Below are 24,063 nucleotides of genomic sequence, written 5' to 3' on the forward strand. Positions count from 1 at the left end.
TACTCGTTCTGTCGTTTTGATGCTGAAAGCCCCGTTAACGGAGGTCCTCAAATGCCCCGGTACGCCAGACTCGAGCTAAAAACATGCTCTTCCTTTTTATTATATATCAGCGTGTTTCAGACATGATCACGTATCGAAACAGCGTGCAGTGCAGAATGAAAAGACACGTTTCTATTTTGGGATTTCGCGGGATGGTCGTTTCCATGGAGATGGGATGCAGGACCGTCGGGTGCTGAGGCAAGAGGAGGAAGAAGAAACAAGTCTCTGTGCCCGCTGCGTGTAGCATCGGCCGTTATGGGGGTTTGAACACACCTCAGTAACCCGCGGAGACGGTTACGAATAGAGGAGATGTGTGCAAATGGGACAGCTCAGGAAATAAGCATCATCTGGGTGTCATTTCGTGTAGACCCCATCTCACCGGCTCATTGCTCCCGATTAAAAAAAAAGAAGAAAAGCCTCAAACCCCTCCCCTCTCCTCAAGAGACACGCTGCGCTCTCTGGATACTGGAGGCACACACGTAGTCTCCTGCCATGGCGCCTAGGTTCCAGGTGAAGGTAAGGATGCGCTGTCGCATCGCCTGTTTCACGCTCAGCGTTAGCAGTGCGCACGATCCACCGGCGATGCGCACAACAGAGCCGCAGTCCGTCGCGCTGGTTAGTCCGCAGCCTGCTGGAACAGCACGAGCCTGAAACTGCGATAGGCTACATTGCTAGAGGAGAGAAAGGCAGGCCAGAGTTGACATTGGAGAATGACACAGATCGACTGAGCTGGACTGAGGAGGAACGTAGGTTATTTTGATTCATCCAATTAATCCAATGTGCAGCGTCTGGAGGCCATGCATGTCTCGTGGGGGTTTCTTCTCCCGCTGCAGACTAATTCTGTCTCAAACGTGTCGGCAGCTCTTGGACTATATAAACTGGGAAGATATTGCTTTCCACAATCCACTTGTAGTCCGATTTGTGATTTTTTCTTCCAGCTGCATGTGTAACACCATGTGTAGCTCCCAGCCTACAAATCAAATGGACATTTACTGTGTATGGTCCCCTGTGTATTAATGCCCACTGATTCTGCATCCACATCCACAGAATCAGGGGTGTTAACAGTGGTTTGTGGTGTGCTGGTATAAGCTGTCCCGATGCTGCATCTCATCTCATCTCAGTCCCCAAACCTCTCTATGCAGCAGCACGGTCAGTCAGTTGGCCCGGTCCTGGTTTTGAAGTGAACTCATAGTGACAGTGACAGAGCCGGCTGCCTCTGGCCCTGCAACAGCTTCGCGCCGCGGGTTGAGGTTGTGAGTCAAGGGCATCCGTAAAGCAAAAGAAAGTAAGCCATCCCACAGCAAAGAAATAAATGCTGAGTGAACACTAAAACAGAGTAATCATAACACACACCAGTGAGGGGGGATGGCTGAAGGAACAGGTCCCCTTTGACTGTCTCATCATGAATGAGGCGCGGTAGTCTGAGCAGGTTACAGAGAGGCCTTTTCTAGCCAATGTCCTTGAGCAGGACTTTGAGACGCTTACTGCTCCAGAGGTGCAGCTTTTCACACCCACCCCACCGCCACCACCAGCTCTGCCACTGTGGTTACATCGAGTACTGAAGGTGCTGATTCAGCAGAGAGGTACCTGAGAAGCACTCGCCTAAATACAATGAAACATCCAATAATATGCATATTACGTGGCGAAATGTGTCTTTGCACAGTGTATTATTCCTTGTTATCGATTTCACCATGGGTCATACTTCTGAGTAATTACTGAGTAAAAGAAAATATGCCACGAAGACTGAAAATGCTGCACCATCTCATGGTTATCCATAAGCATACGTGACTAATGACTAAAGAGCTCATGTTCATATGCAGGGTTGCGATTTAAGGGATGCACTGTGTGCAGTGGTTTAATAATTAATGCACGGCCTTTATCCATATTTAACAAGAATGATGCCCTATGTGGCATGTCTGGGACAGCTTTTTCTTATTGCCGTGTCTCTCTCTCTCACTTCAGTCTATTCATTGCTGATGAAGAGCCCTGAGTACCGAAAAACGTCCAAGTACACAAAACTGGCTCAGAGTGCCCGGTCAGATTCCTAATATTAATAATTAGCTTAAAGTCTTTTTCATCAGATAGTTTCTGATTTCAATCAAAATGTTGCAGATTTTATTGTTCATACAAAATGGGACATTTCAAAGCTTATCATAAAATGATTTTGGTAAGGGGGTTAGGGATTTATATTGCTTTATTAAAACAAAACTTGTAATTATCGGAGAAACTCAAAATGATACCTGCAAGCTTTACTTTTCCCCTTCCAGGCTAACTGTGCACATTTCTGCCCCTCGGTGTGTTCCATGTGCAGCCCCTAACCCTCACCTCTCTGCCCCCGACAGTCCAACATGAAGAGCCTGGAGCATGAGCTGCATTGCTCCGTGTGTAAGGACATCGTCAAGCAGCCCGTGGTGCTGCCATGCCAGCACAGCGTCTGCCTCATGTGTGCCTCGGAGGTCTTAGTGGCAAGCGGCTACCCGCCTCCAGACCTCCCCCCAGAGCCCAACTCCCCAGCCTCCACGCCCAACACCCGCTCACCCCGCCAGGCCCGGAGGCCGACCCCTAAAGCTGAGCAGCGACCTATTGACCGCGTGCTGCGGGCAGGTTTGGAATATTCTTTCGCCATATCAATTTAAACTGTAGAGGGGGAAATCATTTTTATTTTGATGTGAGTGCTTTGGATTGTATACTTGCCCCCAACATTCCCCTGATTCACTGTCAGACCACGATCAATATACAATACGTTGCTCATAACTGGCTTTTCTTCTTGGTTCGAAGGTCCCCACCCGCCTTCGCCATCTATGCCCCGGTCTCCGGGATACGGGACGTATCCAGGGCGGCGCCGTAAGGAGGGCCCGCCCCTGGTGATGATGTACCCCTGTATCCCCTGCGGCCGAGATGTGGAGCTGGGAGAGAAGGGCCTTGCTGACTGTCTGCGCAACCTCACCTTGGAGCGTATAGTGGAGAGGTAGGTACCACACACACACAGCAGAGGGTGTGGGAACATGTCCAATTGCGATTGTAATTATTCAACTGTTGATGAATCCTGCAGAGGGTGCACTGCAACATATTGTAGCGAGCGAGGCTGACTGTGTGCTCCCATAGTCCAGTGGCTTCACTTTATAACCCATTCAATACTACGTGGCTCCCTCTCTCACAGTGGGCCTCTTGCTCTCTCATTTAAAGGTGTTCCCAACGTTTATGAGACACAGTCATTCTGTGCTGTTTTATTGAGCATTTACCTCACGTTTACAGGCAGATTGTTGAAAAAAATAGACCTGGAGCTTAAATAAATGCTTCAAGTTGCGGTTGCGCCCCTGTGAGATGAAGCACCTTTCTAGTTCGCTGAATGTTGGTTGGCAGATCTCTCTTAATAACAAATGAGATGATCACAATGGAACACGCCTGCGTAAAGGTTAAATCAGTCCTTCCTACTCTTCCTATCTCCTCCCGACCAGGTACCGACACACAGTGAGTTTGGGCAGCGTGGCCGTGATGTGCCAGTTCTGTAAGCCTCCTCAGGCTCTGGAGGCCACCAAGGGCTGCGCTGACTGCAGGACCAATTTCTGTAATGAGTGTTTCAAGCTGTATCACCCGTGGGGGACGCCGAGAGCACAGCATGAACATATCCAGCCCACGCTCAACTTCAGACCAAAGGTAAGACCAATCACTGCTGCTCTACATTTTTAATAATACGCTACCATCAACTTGTATTTACAGAGATTCAATACATTATTTAAAAAATCACAACATTTAAAAACCTTTGGGACAACTTAAGGCTCTTTCATAGATACAGTGTAAGTTGTGTGCATTGCAAAAGATTTTTCGGGTTGCTATTGTGAAAACATTTCTTTGATTGATGTTGTGATCCTTTCTTTGTGTTGATAACGGACGTATAAACCATTAAGCATGCAGTTCTAAAAGGTGGTTTGTTATAATAATAATAATAATAATAATAATACTAATAATAATAATAATAATAATAAAGTGTATTTACATGGATGAATTAACTTCTAAGTGGTTAATATATGGAGCTGTTGAGAAACGGATTTTGGTCCACAGAACTTTGAGGCTTCCACTGATTAATAGAAATATAAAGTGTAATGTTTCGCAACCTGGCGACCCAAAAGCAAATCAATAGCTGATCAATAAATCCAGTGTGTCATAACATGTAAAGCACATGGTGCATTATTAAAAAGCGGTACCAAGATTTGTGTTTTTGCCCACTCGAAATATGACACAGATCTTACTTTTTGACACAAACACAAAAGCCTGATATTTTTAGATAACATTTGGGCCAGGTTGTTCAATCAACCACTGGGATAACAAATATGCATACAAAACACTAATAAACTATGTTCTTAACTGTATTCCTTCGGAACCATGTGGCACTTTGATGTTTCATAAACACACACGCTTCCTCATCATAACCTCCTCTCCTGAATTGTGTGTGTAATTCGGCTCTCGTGCTCAGGTTCTGACCTGTCCGGAGCACGACCAGGAGAAACTGCACTTCTACTGTCGGACCTGCCAGCGGCTGCTCTGCCCGCTCTGCAAACTGCGGCGTGTCCACACAGGACACAAGATCCTGCCCGTGTCCCACGCGTACCAAGCGCTGAAGGTACGACTCGCACTCTGACATTTGGGTTCCTCTAAATACTCGGCAAAATTAAAGGCTTGATACATAGAATAGTTCATAGAAATAGACATATAAGACTGACATTTATACTAATAGCACAAAGTCGCAGGTCTGGACCTGTAGGCAATACTTTTACATTAGTAAAGGACTCAAGCTTATTTGCTTTGCTTTGGCAAAATAAAATTAAGAACTGATGCAGTTGCATTATTTCAAAATGTTTAAAACCAGTGTACCAGAGACGAGCGTCGTACAGCACACGCCGGTAAACGTTGATCAACTTCATGTGTAACGATTGAGCCGTCTGGTGTGTGTTTATTGTATACATTTTGTGTTTATTTGACAGGAGAAGATTACGAAGGAGATGAACTACATTCTCGCCAACCAGGACACCGTTCTGGGTCAGATTACCCAGCTGGAGAGTTCCATCACTCAGACTGAGGTGATTAAAACTTTGGGCTGAACATTGAATCCCTGTAACAGCTGAACACCATAAAACTACAGGTTCCTGTCCGTATTTCTTTTTTTTACCAGCTTCTTTGACAGACTTGTGTTTATATACATTCCTACATTGTTTGCACAATATAATTAAGCTGTAATCATATATATGTCTTTATTATTGTATTTGTATTTTTACTGTATTCACCAACAATTAGCCTGTAACTCCTCCTGTGAAGCATCCAGATCCCGTAGGAGTGTGTACATTAAAGATTGATTTGTTTTTACGTATGTAAAAACTCATTTATAGGCCAGTTTAATACGGTTTATAAATGTTGTCAGAACTCATGAGGACAGTAACTAAATTCCTCCCGGAGCTTTTAGCTGCAAATCACGGCCTCCATCGGCGGATTGGGTTTGCTAAGTTGTCATGAGAGTAAAAAATGACTATACAATTAATAAATATATTGCATAAATACTTAATATTATGATCAATATGTGTAGAACAGATGATTGTTTGATATTGAGTTAGTCGCTATATGGCTGAATGTCATGGAGTGCACAGCAGTAAGTCTGTCCATTATGACCGTGGTGTTACAATCTGCCACGCAGGCTCTTTTCCACCCGACGTAAAGGCCACATGTTTGAGCGCTGTCCGCCCGCGTCCTTCTTCCACAGGTCAACAGTGTGTCCGCCAGAGAGCAGCTGGCACAGAGCATCAGGGACCTGACGGCCGCTCTGGCCGAGCGCCACGCTACGCACACCCAGGCTCTGGAGATGGCGCGCAAGAAACGTGGCGAGGCGTTGGCCGCTCAAGTGGCGGAGAGACGGGGCTTAATGGAACACACAGGACTCATGGCGTTTACCCAGGAGCTGCTGAAAGAGACAGACCAGCCCTGCTTTGTGCAGGCTGCTCGCCAGACCCACAACAGGTTTTCTGTTTGCTCTTGTCCTATTTGTTTTGGCATGTCAACCGATCCTAGATTTGTTTTCCTTTCCTCGTTAGATTCTCTCGGTTTCTTCTCCCATTCCAACAGCTTTAACTCACAATTAGTTGGAGATTATTGTGCATTCAGAAACAAAAGAAATGGTCTCAGTGAGTGATAGACAAAGTGGCATTGTTGATACTTTTTTGGTATTGGTTGACACTATCACACACACCTTCTTCCTCATCAGTCGGTCTCACCCCTCACTCCTCCTCCTTCATGCTTCTAACACTGCTCTGTCTGTTTTTCGCTGCACCAGGTTCAACAAAGCGATTGAGAACCTCCAGCATTTCACTCTGGCTGCTGAGCCATCCTTCAGACACTTCCAGCTGGACGTCTCCAAAGAACTCAAACTCCTGACAGATTTGAACTTCATCCAGGGTGAGGAGGGGGAGGGATGGGGGGATGGGAGCAGGAGGGAAAGGGAAACAACCAATAATGAAGGAAGGGAGTAGAAGATGTATTATCTCTCTTACACTGTCATATGAAGAAGACTAATGTAGGAGGTGAATGTTAGTCGGTGACGGGAAGGTGGAAGTTCAACGATCACCAGTAAACCTCCAGATTGGACTTATTCGTGTACAATAAAACCATTTTTGTCTCAGCTCCACTAGCTCCAGTGATTGATACCCAGCACACCCTGGCCTATGACCAGCTCTTTCTGTGCTGGCGACTGCCCCAAGACTCAGCGTCTGCCTGGCACTTCTCCGTTGAGTACCGCCGTCGGGGCGTCGTACCAGGAGGAGCGTCTAGGGGCGGCGTCAGAGGAGGATTGTCCGCCGCCCGCTGGGGCTGGCAACGATTGGATGAAGTGAGCGGGACCAGCGCGGTGATTGACAGGTTGGAGATGGACAGTGTGTACGTGCTGCGGGTGAGAGGCTGCAACAAGGCCGGCTACGGAGAGTACAGCGAGGAGGTGTACCTGCACACTCCTCCTGCACCAGGTGAGAGTAACCACAGACGCTTTCGCTGTAAAAAGGGGTCCTTTTTAGCCCAGTTATGATAACGACAGGATGTGGCTCGTAATATTTTCATCTTGTGAGACTGTGTGTGTGAGTCATTATGGCGAAATGTGGTCCTGCAGAAATCTACTGGGCAAGTGGGGACAGACGAGACAAGATGTAAAAGAAAACAAGATAATACAAACATATCAAAATGATTTAAAAGTAGTCGAAGATAGAAATAAACTCAAATAGAATAACAGTTAAATTAACAGTACTTTATGTATTGTAAACTGGGATTATCTTTTCATTTCCTTTAAAAAAGAAGAGGATGTCAGAAGGATCATCCAGCATAAAGTGCCAGAACCCAGAAAGCATCTTCTACTCATCTATCCAAGAGTATTCCTTTTGTTTTTGGTTAATGACTTAAATCAGTGACGCGTGTATGATAGCTACCCAAAAAAAAGTAATTATATCCACACAGCAAGTTGTAGTTTCCGTCGCCCTGGAGCCATTCATCTCTTCACACCTGCTATTATTTAAAAGCATACGGGATGGTTTCCATAATGAGCAATTAACAATTCATTCTCTTTTTTTCCTGCCCATTCCCATCTTCTCCTCTCCAATTTTCGTCCACCACTTTCTCACATCCTCACTTTTAATACTTCATCCCTCTCTCATGTTTTATTTCCATTTCACAGCTTTATACTTGTCATCTGCTTCTGCGCTCCTTCAAAGCTGCCAACCTACAAGCTTCCTACGGAACGTAAGAAGTGCATTCATATCCGTTGACCACCCAGCTGAACCCCCCATACTCGTCTCCTCTTTCTCTTGGTGGTCATCCCGTGCATCCTCTGTTCTTCCACCCCCATCGAGAACCCCACTCACCCTCCTGCCTCCGGCTCTATAACGAGATCTGTCAGAGCGCTGATGAGGTTTGCCGTTTGTTAAGACGCGAGGCTTAACAACATGGATCGGATTCCGATCCGGGGCTTTTCGGTTGGTTGAGTTGAGTGATTGGTGACTTCCTTGTGCCCCAGTAGGCTGTTTTTCCTCCCTGCTATTGCGTATGTTCCCTCTGTAAATTTACTTCCTCTGGAAAAATCTGCACTCCCCGCAGCCGGAGCTTCTTTGTGATACCTTCTGTATTTTACTCCCCGAGTCATCAATTTATAGATGAGTGTCCTTTTCTCTTCCAGCGCTGCTGCGAGGAGGTGCATGCCTGCTCTCTCCCCTATAGTCTGTCCTCTCAATTGCCTTGTATTCTCCTCATTTTTCGTCTCCCTGCTGCTTTCGGACTGTAAATATGTACCACTTTCCCTCTGTTGCCTCCCAAGCGTCTCCTGCCGCTACTAAAACCCCAATATGTCATTTTTTGAATGCACCTGTCTCATTCCCCCCCCCCTTTCCTTTTCTCTGCTGTGTCCTCCATCCCTGTCTCCTCCCAGTGCTCAACTTCTACCTGGACTCTCGCTGGGGTCTCCATGCCGACCGGCTGGTGGTCAGTAAAGAGCAGCGCTGTGCTCGCAGCGTCCCCGGTCTGTCCCTGCTGCAGGCCGCTGACCACGCCCTCACTTCCTGTCACCTGACCTCGGACCTTCTGGTCGGGGATGTGGCTATTACACAGGGAAGGCACTACTGGGCATGCTCAGTGGAGCCTGGGTCTTACCTCGTGAAGGTTAGTCAATTCTAGTAGTACATTCTGCATATGTTATGTACTGAATACGACATCATATTAGTGCATACTACCAGCACGTGGAAGGTTTGGTTTCAAGTTTTTCTTGATGATAATCAATATTTCTGACAACATAAGCAACAATTATATAGTTAAAGTTTCAAACAAAACTATGTTTTATTTTACAAATGTAAAACCCAGCTGATCTTCTTCATTAGGATTGGTCAGATTTGATTGACAGTTACCTCGCCTGTAACACATTCTAAAATGAGTGTTTCGACTTTTAGTAGAATGGGATGATGATGTTTGTATTTCTGTATCCCTAAATAATCAAATGAGGAAACAGAGATCTAGATCAATCTGTTGTGGGAAGATTTGCAAAAAGATTGCTTGCTTTTTTTCTTTTTGAACAGGTGGGCGTTGGTCTGGAATCTAAGCTGCAGGAGTGGTTTCACCTTCCACAAGACATGGCCAGCCCCCGGTGAGTACCTGTAGTAGTAGTTCAGCTCCTTGACTTGGTATTTCTATTTCTCCACTGCATTTCAGGGGGGAATATTATCTACATTTGATAGATAGCTCTATAGTTACAAGTTACATTGGATGAAATAGAGTTTGGTGAGTATGAGGTAACAGCGATACGACCCAAATGCAGACAAAGCAGAAAGTATGAACGTGTTTGAAAAACCAGAGCCAGGCACCGACCAATAACCAGGAAAGTCAGTCCAAACAGGCACATCATTACAAAGGGGTATAAGAAAATATACAGTTCAAAAAAGATCAGGCAACATCAAAAGCATGAGTGTATATATGCATATGTGTGTGTGTGTTTGTATATATTGCATAATAAACTACTATGTCACAATTATAGTAGTGTAACTTGATGAAGCCTACATTCAAGATGAAACTGAAAGTAGTATCAAGGTCATTGAGGAGTGGGACTAAAACTTCTTCTAATGAGGCCGCTATACTCAACTGATCGCATCTCATCATCTTAAATAACAACAACTTATTCATACAAAAAAGGAACAGTTACATGTGTATGGTGGATGGATTTTCAACTGTGTGTCACGCCTCTTTTCTATGTCACAAAAACACTTTTGCAAAGACGAGGAGGAACAAAATGGAGAAATGAGACTCACAGTCTCACAGACTCCATCCAGCAAATAAGGAAATGGGAAGCAGGGGAGTGAGTGGGGAATGTCACGCAACTGCAAGGATGATGAGGGAAAAGTGGGAACTGGCGAGCGGGAGGGTGAGGAAGGTCAGGTGACTGGGTTAGGAGAAAAGGTTTCGAGAGAATCTGGTGCACAGGAAGAGAAAGGCAAGGAATGAGGAAGTGGAAATGCCGCTGGAGGGAGGGACCGAGAAGCAGAATGTGACAAGATGTTATTTATATAGATAAACTGCCCCTCTACAAAACTTGGTGTTTGTTGTCAAATCTAAGAGCAAATTAGCTCTTTGTTTTGGCGACAGCCAGGCGTTTCCCATGATGTATTGGGTCACGCATTTGGTGGAGAGCAACTGCGGCGCTTGGCTCTAAAAACTGTCGGGATCAAGTCGGACACAAATCCAACCGGCATGCGTTGTGCGCCGGTCGGCGGTGATCGATTCTGCGCAGGACGGCTCCTCTCCAACGTTGTGTTGAAGCAACCTGTGGTTCCTAACCCCATTTGGCCTGGGACTCTTGATGCAAAAGCAATGTCTGGTTGGTTAGCTGTTCCACCAGAGAGGGATTTCTTCTAGAAACCTTTCAGGTGGTTTCATGTAAAGGCCTTGAGGTGAATACAAATTGAAGTAGCAGAAATTATTCATTTTTCATTTTCATTTTTTGAAACCCTTCAGATTTATATTATGACCCCTTTGGAGGGAGCCTGACCTCCAAGTTGACCTCTACCTCAACCAGCTACAACAGCAAAATAGTGCTTACACATTGGTGCTTCAGTATTACCAATCAAATAATATATTATATAATAACATGTTAGTCACAAGGCCCATTTTGCAGAATGAGTATGAGATTTTGCTTAAGTAGGACTTTGAATGCAGGACTTTTACTTCTATTGGGCTATTTTTACGTTGATGTATTGAAGTATTTTTACATTGATTTATTGGTACTTTTACTAAAGTAAAATAACTGCCACTGCATGTAGTAATAGATCAAAGTAAATAAGCAGTTTAACATAAGAAGATGACTCATCCGTAACAATTGTTTTCAAACTGCGCTCTCTCTCCAGCTACGACCCGGACAGTGGTCATGACAGCGGAGCAGAGGATGCTCTGGACTCTGCTCCGCCATTCTGCTTCCTCACGATGGGGATGGGTAAGATCTACCTGCCCCAGCATAACTACCACCACCACAGTAGCCATGGGAACGGTATCCGGGACCCCATCACCAACGGCACCGGCCCCTCCTCCTCCGCGGGCCTCACCTACCCGCTGCCCCCTCGGCTCGGTGTGTGCCTTGACTTTGAGAAGGGTCGCGTCACCTTCTACGATGCCCACTCCCTTCGACCTCTGTGGGAAGGTCACGTGGATTGCTCCGGCCCCGTGTGCCCGGCTTTCTGTTTCATTGGTGGGGGGGCTCTGCAGCTGCAGGAGCTGGTGGCCAATCGCAATGCAGACCAGACTCCGGTCAGAAGGGTAACCATCCAAACCCGTGTCTCTAATTGAAAGAACAACTGACGGCTGATCTGAGGTCTTGTGGTTATTTGGAATGTAATTGTAATTGTGAAGTATTTACTCAGCTAGAGCGAAAAGTTAGACATCTCAGCGATTTTGTTTTGTATTTAATTTTCTTTGTACAAGAAAATGTTTCTATAGCAACAAATATGCAATGTAATTAAGTTTCTAACATTTTTGTTATATGCAGTTTTGCAAGAGTTATCGCTTAAGTAGTGTTTGGTATATCCAGCACTCAATATTATATTATATATTTGATGCTTGCACTTGTAGCCAGGCTATATTGCATACATTTATAAAGCTCATGTAGATACAGCGCCACACAATGTCGTCCTCCACGTAGAAGCTTTTACTCTGTTATTTGCCCGTAATGTTTAAAGCTTATGAACTCTTATGTTTTAGAGATATATGTGTGTAAAAAAAAAAGAAGGAAAAAAAAGGCCTTGACTATTGAATCTACAACTAAACTTGTCTTCAACCACACAGATTTCACCCATTGTGATCCCCGACCAAAGTTATTGTTTTTCTGGGATGTAAATGTGGTAAATTAGAGATAGAGAGGAACAATGAGGCGATAGTGTAATTAGAAGCTCCAATTATACCTCTGCTGCACAGCTAATCACTGGTTCCCACTATTCTGTTTGTATTGCTGTTTTGTGTTTCAAATACATGAGTCTGATGTGTGCGTGCGTGTGTGTGTGTGTGTGTGTGTGTGTGTGTGTGTGTGTTTGCTTCCCTATGTGCATCTTTGCGTGTGGTTTGACTGATAACAGCATTGATTCATTGGTGGACGGTGAAAAGTGCTTGATTGTAAGTTAATGAGCTTCTTATTTAAGAAACGATTAAATCCATGTATCAACTTCACCTGCTGGCAGAATATTTGCAAAAGAAAAATGGATTAAGTACATAACCACTGAATAAACACAAATTTGAATTACTAAAACACCTTCTGTTTCCTTTTGATGTTGGTTTTGCCTGATTTGAATCCTGCTCCATCCAGTTTTTCAGAATTCCGATCTTCTCTGAGAGGATGGCTCTCCCCTGTTTCACCACCAGGGTGCAGCAAGTCACAGTAGAAGAGCTCATCTGAACACACTGCAGCTATTGTAATGGTCAGAATATTTATATTTGGAAAGAAAAATAATTGGACCCATTTTCCAAATGAATGGTCCTTCTTTACAGGATATTGGCAGGCACACACTTTGAAATGCGCTCTTAAAAATCGCAAATTGGAAAAATTGGCATCGTTTTCCGAATCTCCTCCTAAAACTACATTTACTTTTATGGAGTATATACCACCTGCCTTTTTTTGTTACATTCACAATTGATAGTACAGTTTCTGTCTTTACTTACAGTTCATTTTATTCATTCTTTGGAAAGGTACTGTATGATACAAGTTGTAATATAAGGCAATACTAGGACGAAAAGGGGGATCATTTAAAGTCTCGGACAAAATAAATATGCTTGACTATTGCCACACTTTGATTGATGATCACTGATAGCCATAATAATAAATGACTACACCAGCACACAAACCTTTACATTTGTTGGCCGATTTGGACAACCATCATAAAGTAAAAACTAGAAGATTCATGCCAAGTTTTGATATGTACAGAATAGCACTTCCTGCCAAAAGCCTATGTGGAGGAATTACCATGAATCAAACTTTATTGTTTACACACATGCAATAAAAAGTTAACTTAACAACAGACGTGTCCTTTAGTCCTACATGGCCTCTGATGTACTGAATATAGCGCGAGTTTAGTTTTATGAATGCAAAAGACGCTATTGGCTAATCACAGTTTGCAATCAGAAACAGACTGGATGAAGAGATTCTGTCTCAATGAAACACCTTGGATAAGAATAATGAATAGTGATGGCCATCTGCTTCTGATAAAGATATTAACACCTCACACGTGTAGGTACTTAGCATTCCTTATGTAAATGCAATGTAAATCGCTGGCGTTTACCTTTTATGAGGTTCAATATGAAAATCCACATGTGTGTTTAATTGGACCAACATTAAAGGGGAAACTGTTGAGGGATTTGGGTTTGCCTCGATCCACAAAGGGAAAATAAAAAATGTAGGAGAAAAAAAAAGAACGTTGAATCGAGAAAATATATAGAGCGCACAGCCTTGACACAAGCCAATGCTCTTTTTTTTAACGCCTTAATACACAGATAAAAGTACTGCTTCCAAAGGGAGGTTTAGCTCTGATCCCCTATGATATAGAAGAAGTGGAATGTACTGTAACGCATAAATACAGCACGGCACAGCCCTCCACCCACCCCCTTGAGCTTGCTGCACCTCTCTTCTTTAGTCCAAATCTGTAACAGATTGGGTTTAGTCTGACTGGTGGTATGCAGCCACAACACCACATGTAGGGGTCTGCATAATCCCTCCGCTAAGTATTGAGCACACAGCATGGGCATTCTTTTAAAGTCCTGGTAGGAATTACCAATACATAATCTCCACGATCATCATTTAGCATAGTTCAGTGGGAGAGCATGGGGGGAGGGACTCATCGGAATAAATGAAGGATCTAAGAGCTGCATACAATCTGTGAGAGACAGTGTGCGCCGCCATCTGGAGAACACAGAGACAAAGTCTGTTGGAATCCGCTTGTCTTAAACAACATGGAGCTAAACCACATGTTCGAGACCTGATTTGTTTGTTGGATCCGCTCTGTGGTTTCTATAGCCTGAAGAGGAATGCGTTGTTTATGGGGAACCTGCGTCAAACTGTTGAGTCCAAACCATTACGGTGGATCTCTGCGGTGGAGGCCTGCAGTAGGAATTAAGCAGGCAGGGGGTGAAATAAAATGTGAAAATGTGTTTCCGTTGCAAGTTCAGTTTATGACAGCCGCTACCTGCACTTTTTTATAGCTGTGGACTTTTCAGATTCATTATTCATCCTCATGAGGACAGACCTCCACATTACAATCACAAGAGGTGGCATCTCTTAATTTCTTCCTCTCCATATGTTACAGGTTATTTCCAGAGCGATTGAATCACACTCACGTCATTGATTTCTTTTACTCAGTTTGCCCTGCCTTAAAACTCAATAACTTGGTCTTGATATTATTCTCCCAGACGTGGCCACAGCTGAAACATTTATGTTTCTCTTTCTCGTCCGTCCATACATCCACCCTCCCATGAGATGGAGCAGAATGAATAATATACTACTTCCTGCTTTTATCGCATTGGTAATCTGAATAGAGGTAGAAGGGGGGGGGGGGGGGGACAAAAAAATCAATCAGCTAAATGTTGGCTAAGAGGATTTGAGCGGCATGGCTGGGCCGTCTTCCCTCACTATGATAAATGAGGGGTGACAGTAATGCGAGACTGAGCCCATATGGCCACATACTGTAACCTAGTGCACTGCCATTGTGAGAGAAGACACAGGGCTAATTCTGTTTAACATTTACTCTCCAGTGGCATATCCTCCTATATTGGATTTGTGGAGTGCACTTTGTTTTTCTCTGCTTAACGATGCAATGAGTATTATGCGTTGCTTTGTAGCGGCATAAATCCGCCTGCGCACAGCGCATCGGACCATTAGAGTGCCCTGCGACATCAAAGGCTACATTACAGGAATAGTTCGACGTCTCAGGAAATGTGCTTATTGGAGTTAGATGAGAAGGTAGATGTCACTCTCATGTTTGTTCATTAAATATAAGTTGTTTGGCCTGCAGCGGGGTAGCTTAGCTTAGCACAAAGACCGTAGATGGTGTGAAATATGGACGTGGTCTCCATGACGACACCCATTCTGAAGAGCCGTTGTGAAGACAGCATTATGGAAAGGACTGGACAGAGAAATTAAATGTTGTTATTTTTTGCTTGATCCGGTCTGTTTGTTTGTGTATCTAACAAAATCTCACTGTCAAAATCAGCTTAACAATTGGAAATCTTTTTAGAAGAAACACAATGACACAACACTCTCTTCAACTCTCACTTTCCAATGTTCACATGGCACACTAACAAAAAGACCGGATCAAGCAAAAAAAGTAATAGAAACACAAGTTATTTAGTTTTACTTTCCTTTCCATACCAGGGTCCAGGTTAAAAGATACCAAAGTTACCCTTTAAAAAGGTCAAATGTTAAAAGTATGTGCCTCCAAGTGACTCAAATGAAAGTTATCTCCGTTTTAATCCCAGTCTGAAATGTGGAGATGTCATCCTTTCGAAACGATTTCATTCTGAACCCAAAATAATGGTTCACTGGTTTAAACCATTAAAGTCTGTCTTTTGGATCACAAGTGTGAAGTGGACCAAACTATATTACCCAGTGTTTGGCCCTAAAGTGTAACTTTAAGGCTGGCCTAACTTCAGACATATATCTCTACAGTCTGCCTGTACCTGGGATATTATTGTTTCCATATAACCGGTGTGGAATAACATTTTAGCGAGACTAATGACACACACTTCTTTGTAAGAAATGGCGTGAGCAGGTGTGGAACCATTGCACCATTGCACCATTGCACGTGTGGTTAGGAACCATCATTTCTGGTTGAGCTTTATGTACTATGTGACACATCCATTCAGGGAGTAAGTAAGTCAGGACGCAGCACATTTTGTGTGGTTTTCCACTGTGGTCGAAAACATGCTGAGTCGGACCTCAATAGCCCCTGCACTGTTAAAATTCCAGGTCTCTGAAAAGTGAAAGGCAAGTCAAGTCAGTGTGTCAACAGGGGATCTGTAAACCACACGTTTCCTGGACAGCTCTGTCGAGACCAGCTGTGCATACATCATAGCCTGCCTGATCCGTGTGTACAGAAAGAGAAATAAAAGACAGACAGGGGGGGGGGGGGGGGCAGAAATAAAAGACAGAAACAGTCAGAAGAAGAGACAACACACACCCACAGGCGTACACAGAACATGAAGCGGAGGAGGGGGAGTTGGTGCTTGATCAGTGAGAGGAGGAAAACAGTCTAACCATGTCTCTGAAGTCTGACAACTCCGTAGTCCTATCTGTTACCATGTCAATACTTCACAACAGCCCACCCCGGCCGCCTCGTCTGTCCCTCCTCACCTTCCAGATGCTCACGCAGTGAAGAGGTGAAAGGTTGGCAGGTGCCTGGGGGAGCGGCACGGAGCCTCAGGGGTCAGATTTCTAAAAGGTCAAGCAGTCGCAGTCTTTGGAGTTGAACAAGGCGGGTGAGGGGGGTGGGGGGACAATATGGCTAGTGTCCAGACGGGACCACGGAGCAGCAGTTTCACCAAACCAACTTCATTTACAGGCATTGACAGACAGACACGCCTGCCCGAGGCGGCCGCAATCAGCTTTCAAGGTATTACCCACTGCCCACATACAAATCCATAATCCTTGACCCTTTTTTATTCCCAACATGAAGTCGCTAGCGGTCACGAGGGCATCGACGAATGCACAGTGAATTTGTGCGATTCCGATGACGGATCTGTAACTGTGAAATGGCGATTATTGACATACTTCTCAATCATTATTTAAATGCAAATTGCATTGTAATTAGCCTGCAGAACAGCATATCGATGTGTGCCCAGGTCACTGAACCCACATGATTCCTCTGATCCTGCTACCCAACATGCCCTGAACGCCAGGCCTAATCCAGTGGAGCAGGAAAGGACATCGTCTGCATAACGAGAGACCAAAGGCAATTTATGGTATGCAGGCAGTGATGCTGACTGGACTTAATGAGTTTTTCTATGTAACTCCATGTTTCGTTGGCGGTGTTTGGCTAGCTAATGCGTGGCCCATTTTCTCCAGAGCCCCCTCATTACATCAGTGAAATGAGGCGATAAAGTTCGCAGTGTCTGCCCTGAAATCAATGTGGTATTGGCAGAAAATATGTGTGCCCTGCTGACGGTCTGCAGCTGCACATGGCGAGCAGTCAGATTCACCGAAGCAGGAGCTGCCTCTCACTAACACCTGCGTGGAACGCATCGATCAAAGGTGAGCAGATAAGACTACCGGACAACATTTCCCTCTTCCTCCCATTACCATCCGTTATGTAAACACAAGATGAAGTCAGTTTGCTCTCATCTAGACATGCAGCCCTACATCAGCCGCCCCATGCTGAGCACACAGCACTGACCCACATTAATACATTTATAATCAATACCTCCCCGGGTCCCGTGCGCAGACTCGCCCATCAGACATCGGAGGAAATTGTGCAGTCCAATTTAAAATGGCCCAAGGGGAACTTCCATAACCATGTGCCAATTAGTTCCCCTGTCAATAATGGTAATGCTAAAGGACATTGTGTTCCAGGGTGAGAGGAGACGATGGATGGAGGGAGGAGGGAGACATCATCAAGCGTATGCCCGTTGTTCATTGTTAATGGCTGTTACACTGACAAGACGCATTTGATCACACACACACACGCACACACACACGTGCACACACACACACACGCACACACACACACACACACACACACACACACATGGGGGCCGTGGTTGAGGGGGTTGTGTTAAGGGGCCAAATTACACAACCCATGAAGATAATAAGTAATGACGTCTTATAAAGGTCAACAAACAAAGCACTAGTAGGACAATCACAGGCCGCGTGATGAGATTCATTAGGACAGCGTGGAGAGAGAGAGAAAGAGAGAGAGAGAGAGAAAAAGAGGGGTGGGTGGGGGGTGATGCATTCCACCGTTTGCCACTGCGCCGCGCCCGTCACAGCAGCAGCTGAAACAGGTGTGTGTCTTTACTCGGGGGCACCGAGGGCAAGACAAGTGCTATTCTCACATGGCTCAGGCTGGTCACACTTGACCACACTCTGACCTTACACCCACTTGCGTAGCCCAAGACTTCATTAAGTAGGCCCTAAGTAGCGCGGGGGTCTCGCAACTATTATCTCGGCAATTTCATGCAGACTCTCCCTGTCCACAAATGATCTTGGCTCAAGGATATTCAAGAGCGCTGCGCTTATCAACGTCAAGACTTTCGTCAGCCCCCCGCTTCGAATTCGGGACCCCTGATGAGCTGTATCACGGGGGCCTCTCCGGGCCAAGGCTTCTGGGTTGATCCGTGGTCACCTCACCTGTCTGAGGAGCCACTTGTAAAGTCATCCCACAAACTCGGCTTCACTCAACGTGGTCTGTCCCGGCACGAAAAGGAATCTGCGAGGGCCAGGTGACGTTTCAAGAAGAGCGTGGAGAAGTATTCAAGGAGACGACACGAACCGAACCCGTGATTTGGGAGAACTAACGACTTGCCGGGCTGTCACAAGTCAAAGCTCGAGACATGAGACTGTCAAACTTAAATCGCAAACAGTTTTGATGTTGTGAAAGCTCCTGAAAGCGACACGCAGATCTAGTGTGGCGACACAGAATTGTGCAAGACGGGCATAATTAATTATGATGGGCTAAAATTAGGCCTGTGCATTATCAGCTATAACAAAAAGGCACTTTTAACACAACTTTGAAGGGAAAATCTTCAAATGCTGTGTTCAGCATTGAGAGACCTGATAATCATTTTTTATGATATTGATATTTAATGTCAATGTGATAGCTGTTTTGTCTTTATTTGTTGGGTATTTCAATACGTGAGGGAATCTCGTTTATTTCTGATAAAAGAAGTACTTTATTAATCCCTCATTGGGGAAATTTATTTTTACCTTTGGTTATAATTCAATACCCAATGGGCCTGAAATACACACAGGCACCCACAAGACCCAAAGACGTGCATTAGTGAGGGAGGCTGCCACTCACAAATAAAGGCTATTAAAATTACTTTCCCGTTTTCTCAGCCCAAGATCGACTGAAGAAGATTTTGTTTACTTGAGACTTTTTCTAAAGGTTAGATTTGGGGAAAAAGGGAATTGTCCCCAAAAGACTTAAAGAGAGCTGTACTACTGGGAGATTTTGGGATTTCTTGGGTTGCATGTTTGTCCCGAATCAACTAGAACCAGATCAAGTTTGAGGGGAGAAATACGTTTGTAAAAATAGTGCTTTTCTAATGTCTCGTTTAAACACATTTTGAAAAGGTCTAGGAAGCCGAAAGATCGCCTCTTCAATTTAACCTCCATCCTCCAGCCCTCATCTTTCACTGATTGGTCTGACATTTAGCTGCCAGGCTCACTCTATTTAATTTCATTCCAGACAAATATTTCCCAGAAGAACCTTGAAAGATTTCGTCTGGTTTTGCCAGGCTCACGTCTCCTCCCTGTGCTTCGGCCACCGAACGAGTATCAGTTCTCTCTCCTCCACCAGCGACAAAACCCCTGGAGCGTAGACATTGTGACGCACTTTTAGTCACACTCTTTTCCTTTTCCCAAACTCTAATGACAACAACACACACAGCTATGGTCTCCAGCTCAGGAAACAGAGGGTTCCTGTTTTTAAGTCCGAGCTCCATTGTTATCTTAAACAACGTTTTGACCGTACACTCTCTCGCCCTCTCTCGCTCTCTCTCGCCCTCGCTCGCTCTCGCTCCTTCCGTCTGCTTTTCTCTTTCTCCCCAGCTCTTGCTTCACACCCTTGACATATTACACAGTCATTATCTAGCCAACTCTTGTTCCCCATATATAGTCCTTTAATAGCACACATTCTTATCTGGACCTTTCCCTCTACTAATATTGACAAAGTCATGAGATAGAATCAACACAACCCTCCATTACCACTTTTCCTGTTTTATCAATGCTCCCTATCTTTGCTCTGTGGATGGAGTCACGCGGTCACTCGTGTATCTGCGCTTGAGGCTCAAGTATCTCCTCTCCCACCGCTCCATCTCTGCCAATCCCTCACTGTCTTCACGCTCTTTTCTCATTCCTTCTGCCTACGCTGCCATACTCTCTCCCCATGTGTGGGAACCGAGGTGCAGTATGCAGTCGATTGAGCAGTCGAAGGTGTTAGGGGGATTGAGGAAAAGTCTGGATAAGCAACAGCTGGATTTAATGCACCATTAAGGTCATTGGTTGTTCAAGCTGCACCTGCAAATCCCCTGATTTCACCCCCCAGCCCCTCTGTCTAAACCTCTCTCCCCTGTCTGCTCCCGCCTCTCCTCTTCTCCCTGTTGCCCTCTCCTTTTTCATTCTCACATTCTCAGCTCTCCCTTTCTTTTTCATTTCTGGCCCTCTCAGCTTTCTCGCTCTTGCCCTGTCAACTATGAAATCCCCCCCCGCCTGCTCTCTCTTCTCTGGTTCTTTATCAGGAGTAACTGCTGCCACTGTTTCACCTCTCTCTCTTTCTGCCTCCCCGCATCCCTGTCTCCTTTTCTGTCTCACTCCGCATGCCCCCCTGTCTCTCTCTCTCTCTCTCTCTCTCTCTCTCCTTCTCTGTCTGCATGTCTCCCTTTCATTCTCTCTGTTTCATTGCCCCTCCCGCTCGCAGGCTGTTGTGTTGTGTCTGCCAGGCCTTCTCAGCCGGAGCGCAGGTTTCCTGAGTACTGGAACGGAACAGGAACTGGCAGTGAGATACACTGAGAAACGCCAGCTCGCCTGTTCCCACTGAGCGTCTCATGGCGATGCAACACAGGCAGGACGCAGCACACGCTATGATGTATGCCATGAGGCAGCATGTCATTCCACCTGGATGCCGTTTATTCTATCGATGCAGTCATATCATACTCCACCTTTTAAATGTTTACACTATATTTCTTACACAAATAGAATTCACAGAAAATGAAGTCAATAATTCATAATTGATGTCATATATTTAGCAAAGGTATGCCGCAGATGTACTGAGTTAGCATTTTTATGACGAAGATGTTTCCTTCCTTATTTTCTGAGATTTTACTGATTAAATGGGGACATTATTCAAAGCGTATTCAAGATTTATGTTTCAGTCTTGCATATAACAGTCTCCATAAACAGAAGCAACAGGCTTTACCCCTCTGGCAGACGCACAGATCGTCACTCACACCATTAACACTGGTGCCGACAAACATAAACACCACTGTCCTAAGAATAACTCTCCATTTTTCCCCAAAGAATGATGTTTATTTCTCAGTGGTTCTTTAGTGCGTCCCTCTCCCCAACTAACTGAATGATGTTTACGTCTCCCACTCCTCCTGATTTCACCCTGGAGAGGTCTGTGCCCTCCGCACCTGGACAGGTCACCTCCCTGAATGAACGGACACGTCCCATAGCACCTAAAGAGACACAGAGATCAAACAACAGGGTGCTCCCCGAGGCCCCTAATTAAATTGTTGTTGGATTCCTCGCTTTGAAATAACATTAGTAATTATGGATAGCTTTCAGCTAGCGCTAATGGTAAATTCATTTCCAAAATGGCTTTTCTAAATTAAGAGGATGGCACAGAGAAACAGTTAAAGGTCTAATGTGAATTAAAGACCTGACAGGGGTCCTCATTATAGATTCAGTGGAAACAAATTGTTTTCTGTCTCTCAGCTAGTGTTGTTAATACATCCGCCAACAGTCTAGGGCACCGTTTTAATGAAAAACATAAACAGAGACACCATTGAGATTTACTGAGAAGTGTAATGAGGGAATGTTGTAATTCATCTTCCTGACCACTGTCTTCTCATACCACTTACAGAGAGGACGATATCTACAACAGGACACATACAATAAAGTATGAATTTAGTAGTACAATAGTACTACTAATACAATAGTATATGTATATATATGTGTGTATAGATAGATTTAAACAAGTTCAGGCTTAACATGTACAGTAACATGTAGATGTAGACAGTATTAAAAACGTTATGTTTTTAGATTGACTGTATTCGAGATTTGAAGTATACAAATTAATAATGATAACGATTTAAGCTTTTTCATTTAAAAAAAGTTTGATTGTGAATAATTAATTTTGCGAATTGTATGACACAAATTAATAAAGATTCAGTAGATTTGTAGGAATTTCTGTCGCAACACACAGCACTGACTACATGTCCCATGAGGCGTCACGGCCTACGTCATAACACTGCGCTGAGCTGAGGTGGCTTTAGAGAGGTAAACACATCGGATACTTTCTCCCAACTGTATTTATTGAAGGAAACGCTATTTAAACGAAGGACTCCTCCACTTTAGTATCCCTCGTGCGGCGCTTTGCTCCCGCCGCCTCGTGCCATGTGCCGGTTGTCTGTCTCGTGTGTTGTTGCGTTGTATCCATCGACATCGCTCACCAGCTAACACGGTGCTACTTCCGCTGTGCTAAAGCTAAGCTAACTGAACCTGCAGCCGCCTGACCGCTCGTTTCCGTTGCAGGTTGTTTCTCGGCAGCTCTCGTCATGACCAAACTCGTGGAGTGGTTGCTCGGCGTGTCGCTGGTGGGCGCAGCGTGGGCGTTGGTCTCCTTCGACCTGCTGGACCTGAGCCTGCCGCAGACTTACAGAGAGGTGGCCTGGCCGATGCCGCTGTACCTGCTGGTGTCATTCGGCTGCTTCTCCCTGGCCACGGTGGGATACAGGGTGGCCACCTTCAATGACTGTGACGAGGCCGCGAAGGAGCTGATGGAGCAGATAAAAGAAGCCAAAGAGGACTTGAGGAAAAGGGGCCTGAAGATGTAAAACTGTAGATAAGGAGGACTGTGTAGGAACATTTGAGAGACTAGAAAGGGATGAACGGACGAGTTTTACACACGACCAAGCGCCTGTACAAAAATAGATCTTGTTTAGGATGTGTGAAATGTGTTGAACTACTACTTCGAATTGGCACCTTTTTTTTTCTTGTTTCCAGCAGACGTGATCAGAATCATACCATCATAATGACCCGTCATGCAGCAATGTTTCTTCTTCAGGCTCGATAAGATATTGATCAAATGTGCTTCGGGAAATTAGAAATTAACGGCCTGATGGATGTTCTCTGTGCTACTTATAAGTGACAACACAGCAGTTTGCACTTTGGAGATGCATGTTTCGTATTCTTACCATTGAAATACCTCTTTTATGAAGTGAAAGATATTTAACATCACAAGTTTGTTTGAATCTGTTTAGCGGGTGCATTTACTGATTAACACACCCCAAACCAACGAAAACTGTAAACACATGGTGATTTCTTGTGTTGGTATTTACACAGTTAAATACCCCGAGAGTCACTGGTCAGCTAAAATATCATCTGTAACAAGTTGTCGATCAATGAAATGCCAACAAATGAAACCAGAAGGTCACACTGGAACAATATCTCTAAATACTGTGTGGAGATGGTTGCTTCTCTGTATGGACTAGATTTGATCTGTAAAGAAGTGTACATGCGATTGTCCAATTTCAGACTTGTGCCCCGAGGCTATTGCTGGAACTTAATTAAAGTGGAGTCTATTTTTCTTCAGTTTTTCTGCATACAGATGTGTTTGTGGGTTGGGGGCCTGCATAGGGCCAGGAGTTTATGCGAGTATGTGCATGAGTGCGCTGCATATATATGATGCATTCCTTACATGGCCCGGGGCTTTATGTCAATGCCTCCTTCTGTGCAAGAGACAGATCTCTTTTGTCCCATTTTGTAGTCGACGACATGAGATATATTCCATACAGCATTCCCTCACAAAGGTTTGCTCCAATCAGAGAATGTAAGCTAAGTATGTAGTCCTGCACTAATCTGATGTTGGCGAATACAGTTCTTTTGTGTGCGCTTTAAAATGCTGCATATGCTCATTTTCAGCGAGTTCCCCCGCTGAGCATAAACAAAGCGTAGCCTGGCCAAAGGCGTCATTACAGGGTTTCAAAAGCTCCCATAACTTAAGAAGAAATGCAAAAGAGTTAACGATTCTCTGTGCAAGCAAGCGCTGCCTG

The 24,063-nt window shown here is 44.7% G+C and overlaps 2 protein-coding genes across 4 annotated transcripts in view; both read left to right on the plus strand.

Moving 5' to 3' along the window:
• trim46b (tripartite motif containing 46b) overlaps window positions 1–11,417 on the plus strand; it is an 11,769-nt gene extending 352 nt beyond the window's left edge. The window contains exons 1-12 of one of the 3 annotated variants that reach the window (XM_034545339.1): window positions 532–555; window positions 2,382–2,640; window positions 2,854–3,007; window positions 3,498–3,696; window positions 4,514–4,660; window positions 5,022–5,117; window positions 5,792–6,045; window positions 6,359–6,480; window positions 6,705–7,043; window positions 8,489–8,718; window positions 9,129–9,196; window positions 10,947–11,417. In XM_034545339.1, the coding sequence (XP_034401230.1) occupies window positions 532–555; window positions 2,382–2,640; window positions 2,854–3,007; window positions 3,498–3,696; window positions 4,514–4,660; window positions 5,022–5,117; window positions 5,792–6,045; window positions 6,359–6,480; window positions 6,705–7,043; window positions 8,489–8,718; window positions 9,129–9,196; window positions 10,947–11,382 (2,328 nt within the window). In that variant the 3' untranslated portion in view covers window positions 11,383–11,417. Of the gene's footprint in view, window positions 1–531; window positions 556–2,381; window positions 2,648–2,817; window positions 3,008–3,497; window positions 3,697–4,513; window positions 4,661–5,021; window positions 5,118–5,791; window positions 6,046–6,358; window positions 6,481–6,704; window positions 7,044–8,488; window positions 8,719–9,128; window positions 9,197–10,946 lie in introns of those variants that run through there. The other 2 variants (XM_034545337.1, XM_034545338.1) reach the window with 2 other exon arrangements.
• Window positions 11,418–22,243: 10,826 nt separating this feature from the next.
• On the plus strand, window positions 22,244–23,605 carry dpm3 (dolichyl-phosphate mannosyltransferase subunit 3, regulatory). Its single transcript, XM_034546091.1, has 2 exons — window positions 22,244–22,288; window positions 22,544–23,605. Exon 2 carries the CDS (start codon window positions 22,567–22,569, stop codon window positions 22,843–22,845), a length of 279 nt encoding a protein of 92 aa, XP_034401982.1. The 5' UTR covers window positions 22,244–22,288; window positions 22,544–22,566; the 3' UTR covers window positions 22,846–23,605.
• Window positions 23,606–24,063: the final 458 nt, after the last annotated feature.

Source organism: Cyclopterus lumpus, chromosome 11 (genome assembly GCF_009769545.1).
Source record: "Cyclopterus lumpus isolate fCycLum1 chromosome 11, fCycLum1.pri, whole genome shotgun sequence".
NCBI lineage: Eukaryota > Metazoa > Chordata > Actinopteri > Perciformes > Cyclopteridae > Cyclopterus > Cyclopterus lumpus.

Coding starts and splice junctions, on each gene's coding strand:
- dpm3 (XM_034546091.1), top strand. CDS start 22,567: ATGACCAAACTCGTGGAGTGGTTGCTCGGCGTGTCGCTGGTGGGCGCA.